Raw genomic sequence first — 25,961 nt, 5'->3', positions numbered from 1 at the left:
CTGCGAGTCATGATCATGAAAAATATGAAGTTTCATGATCCTTGGCATTAGCGCTCTTGAGTTATCATCCGAAAAACATCTGGTGGACGGATGGACCGACATGAGCAAAACAATATACCCCCACTTCTCCGAAAGGGGGGGGGGCATAATGAGAAAACTGCCCCCCTCCCGGCAGCCATGTTATTCAACTGACCGGAACCATTTTTTAACTCAACCTTCGTATCAAGGAAACAAATGTTCTGAGCAAATTTCATGAAAATTGGGCCAAAAATGTGACTTCTACTGTGTTCACATGTTTTCACTATATACATATACATGTGTAGAGAAAAATGCCCCGCCCACTGGCGGCCATGCAGGGCTCACGCTGGGCTCAAATTTTAGGGAGAAGTGACTTCTCCCTGAACACTGATTTAGGGAGAAGTGAGGAGACTCAAGGGAGAAGTGGATGGACTCGGACACAAAGGTTTGCATGTAGGGCGTTACAACACACATATATGTGTATCACATTATTGAAGTATACCACTGTAGTACACATAATTATATTTCTTTTGTGTATCTTAATTTTTCCATCAGTTCTAATTAACCAAGTAATAATAGACACGACAAATAAATAACTAAAATTTTACTAGCTCTATATTCAATCCATTTTGATGTAAATATCATATTATACAGACTAAAGTATTTCAAAGATAATATGTTTATGAAGCAGTAGATAACATAAGCTTAATAAAACTGTCAGACCAGATAAATATTTATGTTTGAAATATGACATTTAACATATGCTTTCTTAATAATTATTTGTTATTTTTTATAGTCTTTCCAATTGCAATTTCATGTGAATACAATTCGAAATATGATAAACCACACCGTCCGCATCACCCCATCTGTATTCTTCATTCTTTTTCTTCATTAAAGAACTTCGAAATTAAATTATAATCGACGAAAAATAATGTATCCGAAAACGACAGTCCGAAAAATTGTACGCGTTACGCACATAAAGAAACAAATTGTGCATATCGTTTGACAGCAAAAAATGAAAATCTGAAACCTAGCAAATACGTAATTAATTTAAAATTTAATTGACACTTTGCTTTACAATAGCATAGTTTGTGGGTAAAAAACAACTTAATTATCACCTTTTAATTTCAAATGATAATCGGCAGAAAGGTGTAACATCATCAACATAGATCTAATTATTTAATTATCATCCTTTTGTTAATTCAGATCGATAGTCGGTAGAAATGTTAAGTGATCAACTTAGAAATATTTTTTTTATTGTTAGGCTCCTTTATAATTTGTTTATCTTTAAATACGACGTTTGCCATCGGCCGCTATAGTGTTGGCAGACTACAATATCAACTGTGTATTTCCAAGTATACAGTGTCTGCCCATGAATGACCCAATATTATGTGTGAGCGAACTCAATGTTGATTTGCCAGCTACCATGTGACTTGAATGCTGACTTAACCAATATCGATCGCCGATTAGATAAGTTCGGAGGTTGGGAGAATCGGGGCAGGGTTTACCTCAAATTACCTGTCGCTCAATTGCGACACGCTCCGGGCTGCGACAGTGTGTATTGGAAAATTGAGTCAGACCTTGACATCGAGAAAATTGGATGTAAACAAATTCCGAAAAGAGGGAGACTGGAAGTCGCTTTTTATCTACAATTTCTTAAATTTTAGGCGACGTTTGGCGTAAGAAAGCGACTTCGTCGCTCACGTCGCCCCCTAGGGCGAGCCCTGCCATGTTTTTTCACCGATCCCGACCATTTTCAAACTCGTCCGAAAAATCAATAAAACCAATGTTTTGACCAACTTTCATGATGATTGGGCAAAAATTGTGACTTCTAGAGTGTTTACAAGGTTTCTCTATAGCCAAATAGGGAAAACTGCCACTTTATACATATAGAGAAAAATGCCCCGCCCACTGGCGGCCATGTTTTTTCACCGATATCGACCATTTTCGAACTCGTCCGAGACATCAATTGAACTAATGTTTTGACCAACTTTCATGATGATTGGGCAAAAATTGTGACTTCTAGAGTGTTTTAAAGGTTTCTCTATAGCCAAATAAGGAAAACATCCCCGCCCACTGGCGGCCATGTTTTTCAACGGATCGGAACCACTTTTGAACTCAACCAAGATATCATTAAGACAAACATTTTGACAAAGTACCATGAAGATTGGGCATGAAATGTGACTTCTACAGTGTTTACAAGGTTTTACTTTTTTTTTACCTAGTGACCTAGTTTTTGACCCGGCACAACCCAATTTTGAACTTGGCCGAGATTTCATTGAGACAAAGCTTCTGACCAAATTTCATGAAGATGGGACAAGAAATGTGGCCTCTAGAGTGTTTACGAGCAAATGTTAACGGACGGACGGACATACGACGGACAAAGACCGGTCACAAAAGCTCACCTGAGCAATCAGGTGAGCTAAAAAAGCTTCACTATGATTAATGGAATTATTAAATCAATTGGCTTAGTTTTGGGGCATATAGCTGTGCAACAAATAGAGCTACATGCACAAAAGTTATGTCTAGCACTTCCACATAGTATAAATTACACTCCTATAAAGTTTCATTTTGTTACACAGAAAATTTATTGCGATACAAAGAATAATGAACAATGATGTAAGTATCCAAATTCAAGTTCAAAGGCACATAAATCTGCAAAGAATGTCGTGTCATACACAAAAATGGCGTCTTGCACTTCTACGTATTATAAACAACATACATGTATCTATAAAGTTTCATATTGATACTCAGAAAATTGAGAGACTATAGCTAGCTACACAAGGTTCACATGCACAATCGTATAAGTATCCACAATTTTAAGAGCACAAAACTCTTCCAAGAATATTGCGATATCAAACAACATCTTAAAATTCTAGAGAGAATAAACAACATATCTTTAAAGTTTCATGTTGATAAACAGAAAAATCAGAGACGATTTGCACATGAACAATAATTTAAGTGTCTTAAATTGCCCAAGTTCAAAGGCATTTTACACTGCAAAGAATATTGCGCCATTATAAAACAAATGTCATGCACTTCTTCATGGCATAAACCACATATCTATAAAATTACATGTTGATAGGAAAAAAACTGAGACACTAGTTTCAACAAAAGAACACATGTGCAGTGAGACAGAACAGGGAACCAAACAACTGAAAGACTGACAGACAGGGTGATTCCAGTATGTCCCAGCACAAATATTGTTTGAGGGGTAATGTAACCTGGTAAAATATATTGTTAATGAATTTGAAATAACACAATTAAAGGCTCTATAAAGGTGATGATCCGTAATTATTTACCGGTTTTTAAATAATTTTTCCATATTTTATTTATAAAGGTTATCAAAAAACAATATATATATGCTATTGGACATTACCATAAAAATATGCGCAATACAACTTGCTTTGAGCTCAAAATACAGTGTCCTCCAAGTCAATCGTGTTTACAAACAATCAGTTTATTTACATTGCTGTTTACTCGGGAAAATGAAAGTGAAAGTGACTCAGGTCACCAAAAAAATATCGTTGATTTCCAACGTTTTCCGGTATCACTCACAAAGTAGGTCTTCTAAATGGTTAAAACGTTTGTAGTGATCTAATAAGTTACTTTCTGCTGGTAAAAAATTGTTTTAAATAGAATTAAAATTGAATGTTATTTCGACTATTTTAGCACACGTCACCGCTTTGGGGCTACACATCACGTTAGTTAGTTGTAAACATTTCTTCCAATTATGAAACAGGTATATCTTCCATAATTCTTGACAACGTTGCACTTAAGCTGTGTTATTAGCATTTCTTATGCAAGAGTAACTGAAATCCGGTAACAATTAGACTCGTTTATATGCATAATAATTGGATTTGTCACCTTTAAAGGGCCTTTAACACTAGGACAAATTATCAATATCATACCTTAGCATTAAGCCAAAGATTCATTATTGACGATCTGAGATGAGAACATTAAAATTGACTAAGTGTTCACTGGTTAATCTATACTAAATAACAGGGATTAAGTCAGACAAAAACAATGCAAGAGGGATGGGGGCTGAAAAGAGGCAAGGGGACCTCATTTGTGAACATTGCTAGATAGTGAACTTTGTACATGGTAAGTGACTTCATTGTGTTATTTCCACTTAAGTAACTCAATTCAACCATCCATTCAGCTTATCTTCTGTGTTGTTATCAGTTAAGTTCTTTATTAAAAATAATGTAATGTTTATGTCAATAGTATCTTTTCTTAATAAACTTGTTAATAACCAATGAAAACATGCTAGAACATTGACAAATGAAAAGGGATGAAGATGGGTTAGAAATATATTTAAAGATATGGGCGTTAAAAAAATGGAAGAGGGTCCACATTTTATTTAAGTTTGGGACATAACAATGGACTTTGCCCCCCCCCCCCCCTCCCGGATATTCTGCTTTAGCTAAATCCTCAGAACAAAATAGAAACATTGTTAAACCAGTATTAAGTTATTAACAGCATACTATTAATTGTGTTTAAATCAGCAAGCAATCTTCACAAGCATACTTGTATATCAGTAAGCAAGTAAATCAATTGTACTTGAAATTAAACTATAAATGTCAGTTTAATGTCAAAAGATAAAAAAGAGACATGCAGAATTAATACCAGTAATGAATCTTGAGCATCAATTGTCTATGTTACTAATTAAGATATAAAATAGTAGTAACTATTTAACAACTTGTTTTTTACTTAAAAACATCTGGAAAGCCAATAACTAGCAACAAAAACTGCATCAAGGTTTTACATTTGCATATCAATTATTTTTAGGACAATTTGAGCCATAAAAAATTCCTCTAAGCAAGCGCAAATATTCAAAATATAATTGTTTAATACTATGAAGCAATCTAGCAATATGTGAAATGATATGTACGCATTTTCATTTAAATCAATGATGACCGTAGTGTGTTAATATGTTTTGTATTATTGTCCAATTATGAACCAAAAGTTCTCTGGAAAGGGAATACACAAGATTTTGAAACAAGAGCTGTCAGAAGACAGTGCGGTCGACTATTCGAGTGCTTGACAGTATAACGTAAGCCATCATGAGGAAATTGTTCATATTCAATAAGGTCAAGGTAATATAGTCATAGTCTAAGTGGAAGAGGACCATAATTGAAACATATTGATCGCTTATGTTTTAAAGAAGTTGTACTTTATAGACGATATTGAGTTCAGCTATATTTTCCACAATCTATTGAACATTTGTAAAGACATAAAACAAACTAGTAAAATTTTATTTCAAGTTTGATAGCAATAGCTTGGGTGGGATGGTTGGAGGGTCTTTCAAAAATAAATAAATAAATATTTGTGTTTTTTACCATGTTAAAAAAAAATTGGGTGGGGGTGGGAGGGGGGTGGAGAGGGGGGTTTAATGTGGATGTGTGGTAATTTATTAGATAATCTTTAAAAATAACAACAAAAAAGAAAAATATTATTATTTTTTATTTTTTTATTATTTTTTTTGGGGGGGGAGTTCTGGGGTGGGGTGTGTGGGGTGGTTTGGGTGGAGTCCATTGTGGTATGTCAGGTAAGTGTTGTTTTCTCAAAGTATGAATCAAATCTGATCATAAATAAAGAAGTTATGGCAATTTAAGCAAAATTTATTAATTTGACCTTGAGAGTCAAGGTCATTCAAAGGTCAAGGTCAAATTCAACTTGCCAGGTACAGTTCCCTCATGATTGTAAGAAAGTATTTGAAGTTTGAAAGCAATAGCCTTGATACTTTAGAAGTAAAGTGGAGCTAAACACAAAATTTAACAAAATATTCAAAGTTACTAAGACGAAGAAGGGCCATAATTCCATTAAAAAGCCAACCAGAGTTATGCAAAATTTCCCTGTACAGTCCCCTATTATAGTTAGTGAGTTTTCCAAGTCTGAAAGCAAAAGCTATGATACTTTAGGAGTAAAATGGACCAAAACACTAAACTTAACCAAATGTTCAATTATCTAAGTATAAAAGGGGCCATAATTCTGTCAAAATGCCAGTCAGAGTTACATAACTTCGCCTGCACAGTCCCCTTATGATAGTTAATAAGTGTTGCGAGTCGAGCTAAAAAAAGTAGCAATTCCTCTCATTCAATTTTACATATGAAAACATTTTGCTAATTTTCATTTACATAAATATTTCTTGAGATTTGATCCAAAAGAATTAAGCATGCCTTGATTTTTTAATGACACGAGCACAGTAGATAAAGGTACAATTTTGTAACTTGCTTTTCTGAAAACAGCTTCAAACCCTTAGGCATAAACACTGTTACAAATATACAACAATATCGGAAAGAACATTAATTTGCAGTAAGTTCAGATCATTTGATTGACAAACGGCATAAAATGAAAAAATATCTCAATGAAAATGAAAACTGAAATCATGCTTCCTGAGTTATGAAAACTGGCAGTGACATTTCATAAACCTACATATCTGCGCTAAGTAAGCCTAAAAAATGAAAGCTAACACCATTGTTCACTTTTAAAAAATAAACATGTCATTTTCTGAAAAATCTTCTTTTCAAAAAATTGATCTTTCAAGAACATCACAACCAATTTCTACTTTTATATATAACTATACTAATGACAAGTTTAACATTGAATAAAAAATTATATTTAACACATCTCTATTTGTATGTTTATATCAAAGCACAATACACTTTGTACAAAAATAAACTGTGTTTACAAACTGTTATCTACTGCAACAAAATACAAACACATCAAAAGGCCTTCACCATGATAAAACGGGGATAATGTCCAGGGGTATATTTCTTCACTACATACTTTTTTTAAATAGAAAAAGATTTCTTTATACATGCTGAATATTGTAGATCTGAACAAGAATTTCAATAAGCTTTAAATGACATAATGTTTCTTTCAAAAGTCATATGTTATGCACAGAAACTAAAGAATGTTACTATGGTAAATTGTAATACAGACCACTCAATGATAGCTTTTGCAGGTCAACCACTTTAGCATTACTTTTATTAATGTTATTAAAATTTTGAAATGATTGCTTATGAAGATTTAAAAAAAAAAGTGGTTAGTTTTTTTCAAAAGGATACCTTCATACAAAAAAATATAAATCTAAATACAAGTAGACACTTAATAACATAGAAAATAAAAAAATAAAAAGTCCAAACAGTATAAGGTAGACAACGGGCCACAACATGTGAAGTAAAATATACCCTGGAAGAAGAAAGACTTTTGCAAGATGGCATATAAGAAATCACTTGACCAGTGGGTTAGTCGGGTACAATCAATTACACCTGTTTGAGTTAAGCCAGTCACATACCTTCTGTGGGCAATGGACAAGCAGGCAACGGAAAGAAGAGATTAATATGTGTCAGTCTCCTTTCATAAAACTGATTCATTAAGAATACATTCAGAAATATGTTTAAGTGCTACCTTTATGCCTAGCAATAATATGCTGTTTCTACTGCATGTCAAAGTTCAAGTTGAAAAATAAAATAACATCATTTGATAATTTACATATTAAAGAAAAAAGCACAAAACTAAAATATCATGGTAATAAAACATGCAAAAGAGACTGATGGGTCACATGTGTTAGTGATAAATAGGTATTGCAAACTTGTATATCATTTAATCACCATGTAGCAGTCAATGATGAGACATATTTCACTGAATATTCAAGGGTGTGATTGAGGAGAGGTCCGAGGGCAGGAAAATTTAATCAAAAGATTTTGAACAGCCTAATGTTCATCATGCACAGGGCGACAAAATCTTAAAAATAAATAACAAGAGGGATATGATGGCCCTCTAGCGTTCATTTGAGTTTACGAACATCAATTGTTGAAGACTTGATTCATAAATGTTGCCATAGAGTGTTAATAAGTTTATTAATATTTGACCTGGTGACCTTGTTTTTAGATGTATCTAAACCAGACTCCAACTTGGCCTAGATAATGTCGAGATCAACATACTGACCCAGCTCCATCAAGTTGCAGTCATATAAATATTGCTCATAGAGAGGTAAGATCTTTTTCAGATTTGACCAGTGAACTGGTTTCTATATGCAAGTGACCCAGATGCAAACTTGCCCTCGAAATTTTCAAGATGACCATTTTGACCAAGTTTCATAAAGATTGCGTAATCAATGTGGGTCCTCACACAATGCACCTGATGACACACATTTTAACCCTTTACCACTTAGATACCTATTTTGACACATTTGTGGTCACTAAGAAATTGAAATCTAATTAAAGACCTTTCTTACTACATTCAATTTTCGAAGGCTTCATTTCCAACCCTTAGAAACTAATGAGCAGTGAACAGCATAAAACCTGAACAAACTGCGAGTTACTGGCAGGCTGTTCTGGTTTTATGCTGTTTGACATGGCCATTTTCACTTCGCTTCTTGTCGAGGAAAGGGTTAAAAGATTGAATTTTAATGGGAAACGCAAGCCAAGCACATTGCTCTTAACAAAATTGCAACTTATTACAACTGTAGTTCACCGAATAATGCTGCCAGTTTAATAGACAGAGATGTTTCAAAATCAGAAATTAGTCGTATTGGTACAATAAACCCCAATTTTTCCCAATAAACCCTCATTTCAGAAATGTCCACAGGCAAATCAGATCCGCAGAAATCCGCAGAAAAATCACACCCTTGATATTTGTGACTTATGATCATGGCATTATGACTTATGATCATGGCATTCCGAACTCAAGAACATTTACAAAGAAAAGAAAGTGAATAAAAAGCATACCATTTCATGAACAACCACAGCTATGGTATATGTATATTTATATCACACAAAACACCATAACACCCTCTAATAATATGTTCGGGTGTCTACACAACATTAGGGAAACTAACATAATTTAGCTAAAAACAATACAATACAAATAGAAACAACATTCAAACGGTTTATATTAGACACTGGAAACCACCAAATAGGAAAGTAAACTTTGAAGAATGACAATGGGATACTTCAAAGTGCGGCAATCATTATTCCTAAACAAGCAAATTTGTTGAATTGATATCCGCCGCCAATATGATTCTGAACACATAAGTATTATATTTGACACTCAAAAAAGCATTTTTTCAAGATACAAAGGGACATAACTCCGTTATTAACAAATGGTGTACAATGCCATTTGGCGTGCATCATCCTCTTATCCATTTATATACTCATACCAAGTTTCAATGAAATCCGCCAAAGCACTTCCAAGATATGGGTCCGGACACACAAAAAAGCATTTTTTCAAGATACAAAGGTCCATAACTCTGTAATTAACTGCTGGTGTACAATGCCATTTGGCGTGCATCATCCTCTTATCCATATACATACTCATACTAAGTTTCAATGAAATCCTCCGAAGCACTTCCAAGATTTATATCTCCATATGGCTCCAGACGGAAAGACGGACAACGCCAAAACAATATCCTTCTGCCTATGGCGGGGGATAATAATTCGCTTTTCTCATCAGTTTATTACTTTTTATCAAATTTGTTTATTTTATTTTTTTAAATGTCTGTGCTTAATAAAAAATAAAGAACATAAGTTAGATAAACACAGTAACAAATTGTAACAGCCTTTTAAATTGCTTAATCTGAAACTGTCTCATCTATCACTACCACCATCCCAATCTATTTTCTAAACCTTTTCCAATAACAATAACTACTTTTAAGTGAGGCAGTTATTTTTCGTAAATAATTATTCTGGTGAATACAGCAACAAAGAATGACATACAAAGGCAGCGCACTCTGTAGGTTAATACACAATGTCTTGAAAGCCATTAAAAACACATATATGAGCCTAGCTTTGGGAAAATGGGGTTTAATGCATGTGCATTTTGTGTTAAGCAATTCCCACAGGCTAATCAGGCACCACACTTTCCCCCCTTAACTGGATTTTTTATAAGAAAATGCTTTTTTTCAAAGAAAAAAACAACAACATAAAACTTCAAATTGCTGTCGGCACAGGCTAATCTGGGACAACACTTAATGCACATACATTAAACCCCTCCAGAGGGAAGCTCATATTTCCTCACAAATACAACATTTGCAAGAAGTTTACTGTAGCGTACATGACCATACTATTGTCATCACAGATATTTCATTTTACCTGATGAACGGTTTGAAGATACTGTAGAGAATTTTAATGAAGTTAGTTGGATGTACAAGGTACAGAGCCTTCAAGTTCTTCTTGTATCTGAAATTAGTTGGAAAACACCTTAGAAATTAGGTTTTTGTCCATAATTAATGTCTCTAATTTTTCCGACAGTATATTTAACAGCGCTTTTTTTTTACAGATTTTGGCTCTGTTTTTGCTTATCTTGTGGTATTTTGCTCATGGATTTTTACATCTGGATTAAGGTCACAAAACCTGGCAGGTGCATGCCTATAGGGCAATAGACGATTACATTCTTGTAATTGGGTAAACAAACATGTATACTGTATACCGGTAGAAAACAATGGATTCACCCAACAGCATGTGAAACAATATCTTCCTATTAAGGAAGCAGAATGTTTAATGATTTTACTTTTTTGCTCTATATCATTTCAGGCAAGAGTTAGCAGAGCAGAAAAAGAACAGTAAATCACAATAAAATTAGTGTACATTGATATATTGCTTTTATTGCAAAATAATCATAATGTTTGGACACCTTTATTTTTGTCTGTAAATTTTCTTACACCTGTAATTTTTAATATTTTTCGTATCTTTATTTTAGGACACAATTTTTATATATTTATTTTCTTTAGTGTCCGAAAACTTACGGTCATACAAACAGATTTTGTTATTTTTTCCCTTGCTCAAAGAAATTGTTAATTGTGACCTACTTCCTGTCAAGCTCCCGGTAGACCTGGACCATCCAGGACAGTTTGGGCTTGTTCTTGCTGGTGAGGCCGTGGTGGAAGTACACTATCACGTAGTCCATCTCCACATACTGGTCTACTGTGTGCTTCATGAACCTGCAGGCAATGTGAAATTCCTCCTCATAATATAAGACAATTTTGAAATTAGTCTACATTTTATAAGATAATTTAAAATGGTTCCACATTATATAAGACAATTTGGAATTCCTCCACATTATAAACTACAATTTGGAATTGCTGGGAATTATATAAGAAAATTAGGACTTGCTCAATATTTTTTAAACTTAAAAGCAATAGACACTCCAGAATATACAAGATTTTGAAATAAAACTCACCTATTTTGAGGTACAAACCCAGCAGATGCATTTGAAGTCATTTCAAAATCATGTACCAAATCAATGTTTTATAAAATGAAACAATTTTTTGAAAATGAAATGGGTCAGCATTGTTTAAACCTATGAAATAGATCCGGTTCTAACCTGATTTTATCTAATTTTTAGCAAAAACAGCTAAACATATGTTTGATTTATTTAAACTCATGACTCTTTGACAAATATGTGTCAATATTTAAATAAGCAGCAAACACTCACTCTAACAGTCTACCATGGTCAAGTTCCGTTTTGGGTGGCAATTTGCACGCTGAGAACACAATCACCTTCCTGCCGTAGATGTCGTCGCCGACAACCTCGATAATCCCATGTCTGGCGATGTCATGGTACTCCCCGTCTGCTTCCTTGAGTTCCTCATCCTGGAGTGGAATGGAATGCAGATTTTTACTTAATACATGCAATTTCATGTTTGGATATTTTGCTTTTTTCAACACTATTTCCATCATAGCACGGTTGTCAGTTAATCTACCCTCACCTTTTCTTAGTAAGCTGCTTTATCTATAGTAAGAGAATATACTTATGTAAGTAAGCTGCTTTATCTATAGTAAGAGAATATACTTATGTAAGTAACTGTCCCATGCCACAATTGAATTAACTAGAACAAGAGATTTGTTTGTCAGAAACACAGTGCCACCTGCTGCGCCGCTTTCAAGCCATATATTTGAACTTTGACCTTGAAGGATGACCTTGACCTTTCACCACTCAAAATGTGCAGCTCAATGAGATACACATGCATGCCAAATATCAAGTTGCTATCTTCAATATTGCAAAAGTTATGGGCAATGTAAAAGTTTTTGGACGGACAGACAGTCTGACATACAGTTTAACTGCTATATGCAACCCTACCGGGGGCATAAAAATTGGCAAAAGAAATATCATGATTAATATCCATGTAAGTTATGTGGCCGGGTTAGGAATCAAACCAATGATACCTGGAGTTGTAGTCCAGCACTCGTCACTCTAACCAACTGGGCTAGACATTCCATGCAGTAAATTATGAAGTAACATTTAGGCCAGAGTTTTTTAATAAATAGATTTTCGGACCCGCCGACTCTTATTTTTGACGAAACCAAAAAAAAAAAAATTATATAATTTCAATCTCGGATTTTTTTTTCGGGTGCCAAAAGCCGGGTTTTAGACACAAAACGCGTGTCGGGTTTTAGAGAAGTAATTTATTTAAAGCGTTTACCGATATCGCGTGTAAATGTATCATAAGCGCTTCTGTAACATCGATCATTTTTACTGAAAACATGCAAAATGGTGGCGAGACCACGATGACTTTATACTAGTTTGGACTTATTATTTACCAGGATGCTAAAACAACAAAACAATTGATCAAAGCCACTAGTGACCAATCAATTGGCGATGTTGTGCGCAAACATGTTAATGAACACAACGAAATCGCTTCACTTGAAGCGTCTAAGACAATGATTGACACAGATAAGGTTAAGTGTGACCCATCTATGCCAGTGAATGTTTTGGTCGAGAGCGAATTGAAATGCATACATGCTATTTTAAAGTACCAAACCCCACAGGATCGTAGTATTATAAAAGAAAATGCATTTGATGTCCTAATGGCTATGAGGAGGAATTACTGCTACCTTCCATCTGCCAGGTAAACCATTTGTAAATTATTTAAGAAATTTTACAATTTAATATATGCAATATATTCATTATTTGGCAAACCTGTCATTGCAATTAGCAGGCTGACCAAAAATAATGATTTTATTTATTTTTTATATTAACCCTTTCAGTGTGAGAACCGAATTTTGAAGGCCTTTGCAAACAGTTTGGATCCAGATGAGACACCACAGAACGTGGCGTCTTATCAGGATCAAAACTGTTTGCTATTCTGATAGTATTCTTTGAAAAAAATCAAAGAAAATGCTAATAAATTGTAGCAATTCAGCAGACACCATTTTAGCAGACCACAAATTTCCAAGCATGCAAAGGGTTAATTGCTTTATAATTGATAAAATACAAATCTGTTTTGATAGTCTTGGCAAGGTGGTATATGTGACTTTTATAGTGACTTTTAAAAGATCTGTTTTTCATCAAAATGTAACATTGAAGGACATACTGTAGCCACTTTTTTCAAAGGGCAATGTATTAAAAATGTGTTATTCTATCTCTACATAATTCCTCTTTGCTATAAGATTGTAGTGGGAAACTTGTACAGCTTTGTGTTTTACAATTTTAAATATTAAACCATCACAAGCTTAATCTTGTTAATTTTGTAACTAATAGATTTTGGTTTGTATTTTCTTTTAATACTCGAGCAACACTTGGCGTGTTTCATTTTTGAATTACATATAAAAGATGTTGTTTTAATAGAGGAATATTAAAGTGCCTAGGCAGTGACATGGGAGATTGGACGACAGATAAAGATTTTTTTAATTTGAAGATTGACTTTGCCAGAGTTTTTTTTAATTCAGATGTTCATTTTGTCTTAAAAGGAATTACTTGCAAAAGACATATTTGCGTGTTTGTGCATTTTCATTTGTAACAGAAACTGTTTCGGATAAAAGAAAATTATGCAACTATAATTATATTCGTATGAATGAAATGCAGGTCCTTTAATAAATGTGTTTATTGCTAAAGATTTGTATGAGAATGTTTAGAACATAATAAATTTCATTTACATTTATTAATTTGGTCATGAAATATACAAAGAACTTCATATTATAACATTTTTAGCATAGTGCATTTTTGGTCACCATCTTTTTTTCTTTTTTTTTTTCCGTCCTCCTACTGGACATGTTTTGGAAAAAAATCCGAAAATCTTTTAATTAAAAAACTCTGGCCTTAGGCAAAGATTTCTATTGTATGTACATACTGGCAGACAAGTGCATTGCTTACCTGTAATAAGCGGTCACTTCATGGGGATAAATGATTTTAAACATCTTAACATCATGGTTTAATCACAACTGCACAGGTGTCAGTATCAGCTTTTTCTTATCTTTATAAATTTTAAAGGAAACAAAATTTGATTTATGGTACAATAAGATTATGAATATACATGTATTGTACATAACACTTGTCTTTAGGTAGTTTTTAAGGTTGAGAAAATTCAATGTGGATCTTCAAATTGTATATTCTTGCTTGAATACCATATTGTTGTAGCTTTTTTTTCAAACAATATACTTATATTATATTTTGAACTAGCTGCTTCGTAACTATTCGAATTTGAGGTGTTTAGAAATGTCACTTGTTTATTATTATTTTGTGTGTTTCAATTAATGATTCTGACAAATAGTTCCTGTAGTAACATGTTGTAAAAATAACTAAAATTTACAAGTTCTGAAATTATTGAAATTATTTCACACAAAATTGATCTCTAAAAGTTTAATTAACTCACATATTTGTCAAGTTAAAACTTCATTTTCTTCTGGTATAATGGTATAAAGTAATCAAGTCACAACAGATGTTCAAATATTATTACCAGATATAATTATATAAATACAAATGTAATATAATTGATGGAACATCCTGAATCATGTGACATATTTCAACTATACTTTACTGTACTTTGTATTCACTCTATTGAACTTTGTGACCCTCAAGTTAATTAATTGTGAATAACCTGTTTCCATGAATAACATACTTGACCAGAATATTGTAAAAAAATATTAAATCAGTTACAAAGTAAACAAACTAAATTCCTGGTAAGAAAATAGCAGAAGTTTGTTTACAAGGTCATGGTATATTTTTGGGTATCAATAACGAACTTTCTGGTTATGAACTGTGGCACTGGTTTTCATTGTCTTCTTGGTAAAAAGACCAGGGGTTATCCTAGCCAAAGTGTTAAGGAAGACATGAATCTTTTTGCAGAAAATAGGGAGAAGTATCCTCTACGATCAGCACATTTTTAAAAAACATTTTAAAAATAACTGTGAACTTATGTGTTCTATAAACTGATGTGTTTTCTTATGAATAAACAAAGCACTATAGCAAAAGATGGGGTTTTCTAAACTTGTGAAGATTCATATTATTAATATTACATAGCCTTTTTACTAAGGCTATATTACATACTTCTACTTCCAACTTACAATAGGGCGTCCAATCTCCTCCTCATAGTCCTCCTCTATCAGTCCATCAGGAGTGATGGAGCCTCCACCTCGGAATGGGGAGCTGCCCTCAGCATGGTTCCTTGACAACTCTGCAATCACACACATGTGACTGTTTATGCGTGAAAGAAAAGTGTCGCCAGAGATTAGGATTTGCAGTACGCACAGGCTAATCAGGTACAACACTTTCCCCTTTTATGTTCCTTAAATAACTCTGCAATCACACACATATGTGTTTATTAGTACGGCTTTTATGCCATGCAAAGGTGACAATTAAGCAGTGTTCTGAGAAAACTGGGCTTAATGCATTTGTGCAGTCTGCACAGGCTAGAGACGACACATTCCACCTAGAAGGGACTTCCTCTTAACGAAAAATTCTATAAAAGTGGAATGTGTGGTCCTTCATTCCCCGCTGCAGACTGCTAAGACCAATCTGGGACACAACTTTACACCAATGCATTAAGCTAAGACCAATCTGGGACACAACTTTACACCAATGCATTAAGCTAAGACCAATCTGGGACACAACTTTACACCAATGCATTAAGCTAAGACCAATCTGGGACACAACTTTACACCAATGCATTAAGCTAAGACCAATATGGGACACAACTTTACACCAATGCATTAAGCTAAGACCAATCTGGGACACAACTTTACACCAATGCATTAAGCTAAGACCAATCTGGGACACAACTTTACACCAATGCATTAAGCTAAGACCAATCTGGGACACAACTTTACACCAATGCATTAAGCTAAGACCAATCTGGGACACAACTTTACACCAATGCATTAAGCTAAGACCAATCTGGGACACAACTTTACACCAATGCATTAAGCTAAGACCAATCTGGGACACAACTTTACACCAATGCATTAAGCTAAGACCAATCTGGGACACAACTTTACACCAATGCATTAAGCTAAGACCAATCTGGGACACAACTTTACACCAATGCATTAAGCTAAGACCAATCTGGGACACAACTTTACACCAATGCATTAAGCTAAGACCAATCTGGGACACAACTTTACACCAATGCATTAAGCTAAGACCAATCTGGGACACAACTTTACACCAATGCATTAAGCTAAGACCAATCTGGGACACAACTTTACACCAATGCATTAAGCCCAGTTTTCTCAGAAATGGGTCTAAAGCAATCACCGCTATAATGAACACTATAAAGATAAATCTTATACTCTATCCATTGCAAATCTAAGCTCTTTGGTAAAAACAAATGCAAAAGACTGACAAGGCAATAGCAATGATTGATTTTGATTTTTCCTAACTTAAATGTTTTAAAATTATCTGAGCTTCAAATGACTACACAAAAAATGTGCGACTGACCTAAGTGTAATAGATTGAAGTTCCAATTCTAGTTATTTGGGTAATCAGTTCAACAATAAAGATTAAAATGGTTATCTTTTAACAGATTCAAAAGGGAATAATTACTCATACGTACACATATTTGTCGCCTTTTTTATAATGAAAATGGTGACAAATATTGGAGTATGATTTTGAACAAATGCTCCAGAATACTGTCATATTTTGCACTCTCTAGTTTCTGTAAAATTGTTTTATTTTGAATTTGCACAAACATTATTTTCATTTCAAATCTTCAAATCTTAATTCTATCTTTTTCATTAAACATCAGCCTGTTTATATCTTGCATTATGAATTTATTTTTGCTTAAAAATGTCAGTATATAGGTATATTGTCAATAACCTTCTAATTTAATACAAACACATACTATTTCATCAATTTTATGACAATAACCATCTGTTTAACAAATATACAAGATATGATATTCTTTACAAACCTGCATAATCCATTCAGTTAACAAAGCCTTAATCACCTAATCAAAAGTGCTCACCAAGTGTTTTCAATTTAAGCATAACACAGAGATAGACACATTATTCAGGAAGAAAAATATAAGGAATTCAAGCCATTCAGTCAATCATGTATGGGATTTCGACTAAACAGCCTTATCTCACTTATTTTTGTACACATAATGTGACATTCTCAAGGTTGTAAAACAGAATGAAACATATAATAATTTGCAATGAATTCAGATTCCTTAAAACATATTTAAACAAGAACATATCAATGGATATTCCCAGAAAGGAGAGTACATGACTGTTGAAGTCAATGTTATATAGTATGATAATGGCAAATTCTAGCACTGTTTTCAAAATTAATCATCACATGTTATAGTTTAACATAAACATTAAATGGTTTTTATCAATAAATACAATTACTTCTGCATTTGTTTCTTCCCATTTTATTTATTAGACGGCTGCTTAGCAAACAAAACACTCTAAAAAAAAGGTCCAATAATCAAGTATAATCAATGGGGGAATAAAGAGGCACTTTGGTTAATATTTGACCACTTGAGGAAATTCAATTTCAGTTATATGCTGGCTATGACTGCAGTATGTAGCACATGTTACATACACTAAAACAAAATAAAAGAACCCGTTATGATTTGTTTCATTAATCCCTCCACCATTTGGTCAAAGCATTTTCGGATCCGAAGCTTGCAAAAATAGGCCAAGGTGGGGTAAACTTTATTCTTTTTGTTTGTTCTTTCTTAGATTCTGTTATTGTTCTATACTGCAGCTTTTTAGTTCCATTGTTTAAATGTATATGCATCAATTTAAAGCATTAAATGATGAATTAAAAAAATGCCAAAGTCTGTGAACAATCCCTTTAACTTGAAAGGAAAGTTTTATTTGGTCAAAGAAATCTTCACAAGAATATGATACTGAATTATCATGATAGCAATGCCCAATCATTTGGAAAACATATATACAATCTTTATATATATACATATACTTATGCATTATGATATACATACAGTAAAAATATATATTATAATTATGCTAACATACATCATGCAACAAATAATGATCCCACAATTTAAACATACATTTAGTGCAAACCAAAATATACATGTATACAAAATATATTCAATGCAAATGATTAAAAAAATATGCATTGAAGCCACCATGTTTATAGTGTTAAGTGCGAAACAATAAACAAACAATTAAAACTATTTTACAACTGAATAAACTCAATTGACTTTTTCTTGCAACAGCAGGTTAGGGTGATACTGTTATCAATTGTTTAAATTTCAAGTTAATAAGTAAACAAATGCAAATTCAAATTTTGTTAGTAAGAAATAATAACACCATAAATTCTGGATACATGTATTGCATGATACTGTTTACAGATTGTTTACGTTTCAGTTTAAATGTTCATTAGTCATGCAGAACACATTTTTTAGTAAGAAAATAATGTTATCATCATTCATAGATATTAAAAAGAGTTATTAAATATTTCATTCTCACTATGGGTAACTAAAACTAAGTAGAAGATGTTGTTCCAGCATGCAAAACATCAAGATTAGCAAACCAGTGCTTAAAAAGAGAACTCAATAAATTATTTTACAAAAATGTCTACATGTATTAATAAATAACTACATGAAGAGCCTACACAAAGAGTACTGGTTAAAGTTAGACACACATAGGTTATTAGTAACATTCACTGCAAGCCAACTGCTCATGTTTCTACCTGCTCCAATGTCCCAGTTCAAAACAGGGGCACCATAATCATGACTTCCATTTTGGATACTCTCCCCTTGAGAACAAAAAAAACACATAGCATACAACACCAAAAGCAAACAAACTGAAAAGAAAAACAATGACAGAAGATCAAACCAAAGAGTAATGGAAAACCAGGAGGCAAAAGTTACACTTGAAACTAACATAAGCATTAGCCAAGAGGTATAACTCTGTTAAATTGCTGGTCCCAACTACAGAACATGGCCACAGATCTTACAGGACACTGACGACATACATGACATTGAAACTGAATATCTGTTGTAGATATTAGGATTTGGAGTTGTTAAAAACAACCTCAATTTTCTAAGTAGAATATAGGACAAATTTTAGGATATGACAGTCTCTATATAAATATTGGTATGAAATTGAAGGCACAAATTTACATGTCAAACAACACTTATACATAATATGTATAATATGTATGTATGTACATAATTTGACTCTTCAAATGATGTGTCTCATCTTCAGCTGAGAAAGGAAATAAACAGTTAAACAAAAGTTTACAGTGAACAGTGTACATGGCAGTACATTACCTGACAACTCATCAAGCTTTGCAAGACATGTATTTAATTCATAATTTCTTTATCCATGATTTGCTGACAGAAAAACAGAACAGATATTTACAGGTATACCCTAGTATGGTAATTTAATGTAATCTTGCATATGACCGTATGTGACGTTCAGAGTAACTAATCGATAACTTTCAATTACTGAATTAGGCCTAAGGCAAGTATGAATCAATTTTTCTAGCAATGGTTCCCTTGTATGTGCACAACACATGTTTCTCTTTAGCATTTCATTTAAAATGGCAACATTCAACTAAAAATGAACATGAATTGAATAAATAAATCAGTCTGTAGATTTTTTTAAACTGCTTTTCATGTATTGCCTTACAATGAACTGCTAATTTTGCAACTGTAGTTGCAAATAAGGTCAGATACTTTGATTTTGAAATGTCACAAGACAAACTTTTACCCCACTTTTCTATATAAAAAAGTACAAAACAACTTAACAAAAAAAATATTGAGACAAAAAATAAATTATAGCATGCAGCCTACAAATAGGAACACAAATTGATTTTTCTCAACACACACATGATAAAAAACAAGAACTTCCCCGCCACATGGCAACCATATTTTCTAACTGACTGTTCTGCCCAAGTTTCATTAAGATTTTGATAAAAATGTGACTTTTGGATTGCTAACAAGCTTTTTCTTTAATTTGACCTAATGCCCTAGTTTGTGACCTCAAATTAGCCAGTTTCAATCTTTGCATAAATATCATTGGGACAAATGTTCTTAACAGGTTTCATAAAGATTGGACAATAAATTCGGCCTCTATACTGTTAACAACTCAAATGTTGACGATCAATGACACACAACTGACAAAGCTGATCACAAAATCTTGGTGATCTCAGGTGAGGTAATAATTGTACATACAACAACATTTAAATAAACTAAAGGTTAACTTCAGTACGTTGTGAACCATCATGCAGCATAACTAAAGCATTCCCAATTAAAACAACCAATGAGTGAAATGATCTAGGATACCAGATGGCTTTGAAACAATTTAAGAAAAATAATTACAGTAACCCATGATAGTACATGCATCAAAATGATCAGACATCAGTGGACCCAAGGTGAAATATCAGATTCCCCACAATCATACCTTCTAGTTCAGCTTCAATGTCTAATTCAGCTGCAGAAAAATTACAAACAAATCAAAACAAACCTGGACATGTATACATTTGTGTTCAGTTATACATATGTTAATATAGAAATACCTTACTTTGATTTTAAATTATTTGATTTACTAATGGGTGATCAGAAATTTATTAAACATTTCAAGTAAATTTATATGAAAATATTTACCATTTTATTACATTGAAAGTGTATAGTTTTGTCAGTACATACTGGTTAACAAGGACATTTACTCACATGCTATTACAATTTCATTTGGCACACAGCCCACATACATGTTGGTATACAAATGACACATACATGAACATGTACTTATTGTCAATTTAGGCCATGATCTCAATTTCCTGGTATTGTATCTTTTCAGTATTAGTGTAAACACCCTTTCATGGGTACATAACTCTTGCATGCAAATTAAGTTACACAATTTTTAAAACCACAAGGACATATACAGGTATAATATGCAATAACATCAATAAATCCATTAAAACTTCATGCCAGATGCATTGTAAATTAAATATTTAGCATGCTGCTTAAAAACAAACATCTAAGGAAATGACATTTATACTCTTGAATTAAAAGGCTCACAAATTTCAAATTAATTTAAATTACCAGTACCTTCTTTTGCAGCTAAAGCTAAACCATCTTCGTCAAATTCAAGCTCAGGGTCTTGAAAATCAGAAACTGGAGTGTTGACTGCAAAATAAAATGAAATTATGTAAAACAGGTCATTCATTTTCCATTGTGTTTTTTTTCCGTCAACTTTACCTTTAACAAGGAGAATTTGCAAGAATTTTAGTAACATTTACTGAAGCTACAAATAGCCTTATACCTGTCACAAACCTACATTTTGCTGAAAGGAAGACTACATTAAAGGGATCTTTTCACGCTTTGGTAAATTGACAAAATTGAAAAAAGTTGTTTCAGATTCGCAAATTTTCGTTTTAGTTATGATATTTGTGAGGAAACAGTAATACTGAACATTTATCATGGTCTAATATAGCCATTATATGCATCTTTTGACGATTTTAAAACCTAAAAATTATAAAGCGTTGCAACGCGAAACGATTGAATAATTTGGAGAGTTCTGTTTTTGTCGTTAAATTTTGTGAAACTACGAAGATTGCTTATATAAGGTATAAAATATATCAAGTTTGTGTAATCGGCGGAATAGCTCAGTAGGCTAAAGCGTTTTTACTTCAGGACTCTGGCAGGACTCCAGGGGTCACTGGTTCGAAACCTGGTCCGGGCAATGTTCTTTTCCTTTTTTTAATTTTATTCTTGATTTTTTACTGGAGCTTTTACGATCCAATGTTTACATTTATCGATATAAAGCATTTAATGAATAAGTTAAAAAATGCCAAAATCTGTGAAAAGGCCCCTTTAAATCATTGACATCATGGAAGTAATAACCAATGTATCACCAATAATTCTATGCTAACAGGGTGTTAACTCAAGTATGAGATTGTTAATACCAGTAGCAACAAGACTATTGCCAAGCAATAAAAGTCCCCTACCTCCATATTGCCATCTGCTCATGTTTCAAGTTTCATGAAATAATATGAAGAACTGTTAAAGTCATCACATGATCCACCATTTTCAGCAATATTTCTAAGCTTTTTGTTGCCATAGCTACCAGAATTCTTGACGTAGGAACAAAATGAAATGACGTGCATAATCTCCATATTGCCATCTATCCATTTTTAAAGATTAATGAAAAAATATGAAGAACTTTTAAAGTTTTTGCAGGATCCAGAAAAGTGTGACAGACTGACAGACAGACTGACGCACAGAGCGCAAACCATATAGTCCCCAGTAGGGGACTAATTAGGCAATTATACAAATGAACCGCTGAACATCCACATACAGTTGGTCATACAATGGTGGAATTCATGACCATTGAACAATAGTAACAGTGCAGTGGCCCCTTATAAGATTGAAACAGTGCACTCAACCATCGCTTAATCACCTGAGAGAAAACATGGCAGATAAGGACAAACAAAATATTTCCAGAGCCTCTCACCATGAAGGATAAATTTTGCAAGACAGCAATTTTGTTTTGCAAGCTTTACATATTTCCATGAAGGTAATTTGTGGGTATTTCGCCCATAAGTTACTTTGAAATTAAGTCTGCAAGTCATGCTGTTGTAACTTTAAGTTAGTCCAACTTGTTGACGCTCTCAAATATTAAGCTACTTTTTATATTGGTAATATTTGGAGAGTACAACAGGGGAAAGACCAAAACAATGGTGGAAAGTTTTCCTTCTTTGTCTATATTGTTGCGCAAGTATTTTGTGCGCAACATTCGAGCCCCGATATCAGACAGTTAATATCAACGGATTGCAATAATATTTACATACATGTACCTGTGTAGATAATTCATTTCTCAATAATGTTCATCAACAATTATGTAATGACACTTTTGCACGCCTGAGCAATTTAAATCCAACCACTATTCAATTTTCAATATCTCTCGAATTGCTCGCTGTGTAGATATTTATCGATAAAACAGCCTTGATGTAAACCAAGTTGTTTAAATGTGAAGAATAAATAGCGGAAAACACAGTTTGCGTTTGTCTGTTGTGGCGCAGAGCGTTATATAGTAAAGCGATGTTATTAAACTTTTCTGGATTAATTGAGCAATTGTTTTTTTTTCTAAAGTGACAATTAAAAATTTGCAAGTTCTGAAATAAATAACATCTGGGTTTTTGTATACGGTACATAAATAATAGTAATACAGATCGTACTGTATACCGTCTTTTGTAACGTAGAATGTTAGAATATATAACAACACAGACAGAGGTGTGAAAAAGACATGCATAAAAAGTTGCTGAAACTAAGAAAAAGAGTGAATAAAAACTGCTTTTGAACATATGCTTATTAAATCGACAAAGATGAGCATACTAGATGTTCTTAGGTAAAAGTTGGTGTTAAAAGCTCATGTTAAATAAAATTACATGTACACGTTACACCGTAATGCTTTCTTCTGATTAATTGATATTTAAATCAGTTTCATAACATGTCGAGAGGTCAGTGATTGTAATGCGATTTAAAAAAAAGTTTAACTCAAGAATGTATGCCTTTCTAACTTCAATTTGACGATATTTGAGGTAAAAATGGACTTCTAAACTAAAACTTTATGAGTTGGTAATGTTATTTTGCAATTTTACAAAATTGATGAAAATGTAAACTTTCTGGTTTCCACTACGGAATTGGTCCTTCACCGATAAGACTTTCCAAAGAATTTAGCACATTTAAAAAGTATCTCTAAATTCTTTTTTGCATCTTATAAATAAGACTAACTTTAAGTTAAACAAACAAAACACCAAGCAAAATGGCAAGTGATAATGCATACAGATCTTACACGTACATCTTGCTTACATGCTTTTTTGGTTGCCATCTACTGTTTTTTGCTTCACAATTGCAAAGACTTGCTCTGACCCACAATAAGTAAAATACCTCACATAAAAATGGAGATTTTATTGAAGTGCCAAAAACAGATTGTCAGATAAATCTATGAATTGATACTGGCTTTGTGACTTGGTACAAAAGTGGATACATCAAACTGTGAGCGGATTTATTTAATGTTATATAATTATATGTGAAAAGCATTTTTGATAATATTGGACATGTAAGAAAGGTATTTGAGAGTTTAAAAGAACATTAGAACATTCACTAACAAGCAAATTTGTTGAATTAATGATATGCCCCGCCACATAAATTATGTTTATTGATGTGTGCAAACCCCTTGATATACAGTAGCATCCTTAAACAAATATTTAGTGTAGGGTATTTGTTTGTATTCATTGCAATTTTCCTCACTGAAATCTATACACCCATAAAGTTTCTTGTTGAAATCTTGTAGCGTATTTGAGATATAGTCCTATCAGTTATATCATACAAAAACAGCAAAGGGCAATAACTCCTATTTACAAAAGGATAAGGTTATGGTTCTAAAGCATGGCATTTCACCTTAATGATGTCATTATGCCCATGAAATTTCATATTAAATCTTGAAAGGTATCTGAGATGTAGCCCTGAAAAGTTTCATCATACAAACAAACAAAAAGTAAGAACTCTTATTTAAGAAAGCGTGGGGTAATGGTTCTTGTGCATGGCACTTCTCCTTATTGATATCTGTACACCCATGTTGTTTCATGTTGATGTCTTATATAGTGTCTGAGATATACATGTAGCCATGAAAAGTTTGTGACAGAGGAATGACAGACTGACAGATCAACGCCAATTCCTTATCCCTCCACCTTTGGCGGGGGATAATAGACAAACATTCAATTAACAGCTAACAAACAATATTAAACTTTAAAGATAATATTATATTGCTTTTTTTAGTTTTTACATTAAACAAGGGACAAAATTGTCACAAAACCAGGTTTTCATTGTGAGAAAAAAATCTGATAAAGGGAGAAAACTCAAACTGAACTTTTGGAAATGAACAAACAAAATTAACCCCCTTTGTAAGTTTGTTTTTTTTAAAATCTATTTTTAGTCGTGGCGACCTTGACATTGGAGATATTGACGTGATTCTTTCGTGCAACACACCGTCCCATGATGGTGAACAAATGTGCCAAATGATTTTAAAATCTCACAATGAATGACATAGTTATGGCCAGGACAAGCTCATTTATGGCCATTTTTGACCTTTGAACTCAAAGTGTGACCTTGACCTTGGAGATATCGACGTAATTATTTCGCGCGACACACCGTCCAATGATGGTGAACAAATGTGCCAAATGATTTTAAAATCTGACAATGAACGACATAGTTATGGCCCGGACAAGCTTGTTCCGCCCGCCAGCCCGCCCGCATTCGCCAATCTAATAACCAGTTTTTTCCTTCGGAAAACCTGGTTAAAAAACGTTATTTCTGATAAGCAAGCAGGACCTTTTTTCGAACATTTAACTGAAATACACAAAGTGAAACTGAGAGGGTAAACTTGACTGATTAATGATGTTTATAAAAATTTAACTACTCCATTGATCATGAATTATTCCCTTTTATTAATAATTAAGCTTACTACGCTAAAATTCAATTGGTTGATACAATTAAACATACCCAACTGAAATTCTTCACAGAAAGACCTATGTTATGGTCTTTTTCAATTTATAAATATCATATTAGGTAAGATTTAAAGAAGCATCAACAAATCAAGCCTATTCTGGGCAACTGAATTCTACAATTATTTTACAGGTCCCTGAAACATAATTTCAATTGTCAAAACAAAAGTTCAGTTTCTTTTTTCAACACATTTTGTTTTCCGAATTTCCCACTTTTTATCTCTGTTGCAAGA

General features: G+C 33.2%; 2 protein-coding genes across 9 annotated transcripts in view; both read right to left on the bottom strand.

Moving 5' to 3' along the window:
• Positions 1-25,961, bottom strand: part of LOC127851248 (growth arrest-specific protein 2-like) — a 76,686-nt gene that overhangs the window by 18,863 nt on the left and 31,862 nt on the right. The window contains exon 10 of the transcript XR_008035713.1: positions 25,171-25,338. The gene's annotated coding sequence lies outside the window, so the exon portion shown is untranslated. The remainder of the gene's footprint in view (positions 1-25,170; positions 25,339-25,961) is intronic.
• The window catches only part of LOC127851240 (rho GTPase-activating protein 8-like), a 47,831-nt gene that overhangs the window by 18,863 nt on the left and 3,007 nt on the right, over positions 1-25,961 (bottom strand). For 2 of the 8 annotated variants that reach the window (XM_052384855.1, XM_052384858.1), the window contains exons 2-8: positions 21,272-21,349; positions 20,625-20,654; positions 18,907-18,972; positions 15,309-15,418; positions 11,461-11,618; positions 10,835-10,966; positions 10,119-10,205 (exon numbers count right to left, since the gene is read on the bottom strand). In XM_052384855.1, the coding sequence (XP_052240815.1) occupies positions 10,119-10,205; positions 10,835-10,966; positions 11,461-11,618; positions 15,309-15,418; positions 18,907-18,972; positions 20,625-20,654; positions 21,272-21,349 (661 nt within the window). Of the gene's footprint in view, positions 1-10,118; positions 10,206-10,834; positions 10,967-11,460; positions 11,619-15,308; positions 15,419-17,152; positions 17,336-18,906; positions 18,973-20,624; positions 20,655-21,265; positions 21,350-25,961 lie in introns of those variants that run through there. The other 6 variants (XM_052384856.1, XM_052384859.1, XM_052384857.1 and 3 more) reach the window with 6 other exon arrangements.

This window comes from Dreissena polymorpha, chromosome 11 (assembly GCF_020536995.1).
Source record: "Dreissena polymorpha isolate Duluth1 chromosome 11, UMN_Dpol_1.0, whole genome shotgun sequence".
NCBI lineage: Eukaryota > Metazoa > Mollusca > Bivalvia > Myida > Dreissenidae > Dreissena > Dreissena polymorpha.
This window is presented reverse-complemented; position numbering and strand designations above follow the sequence as displayed.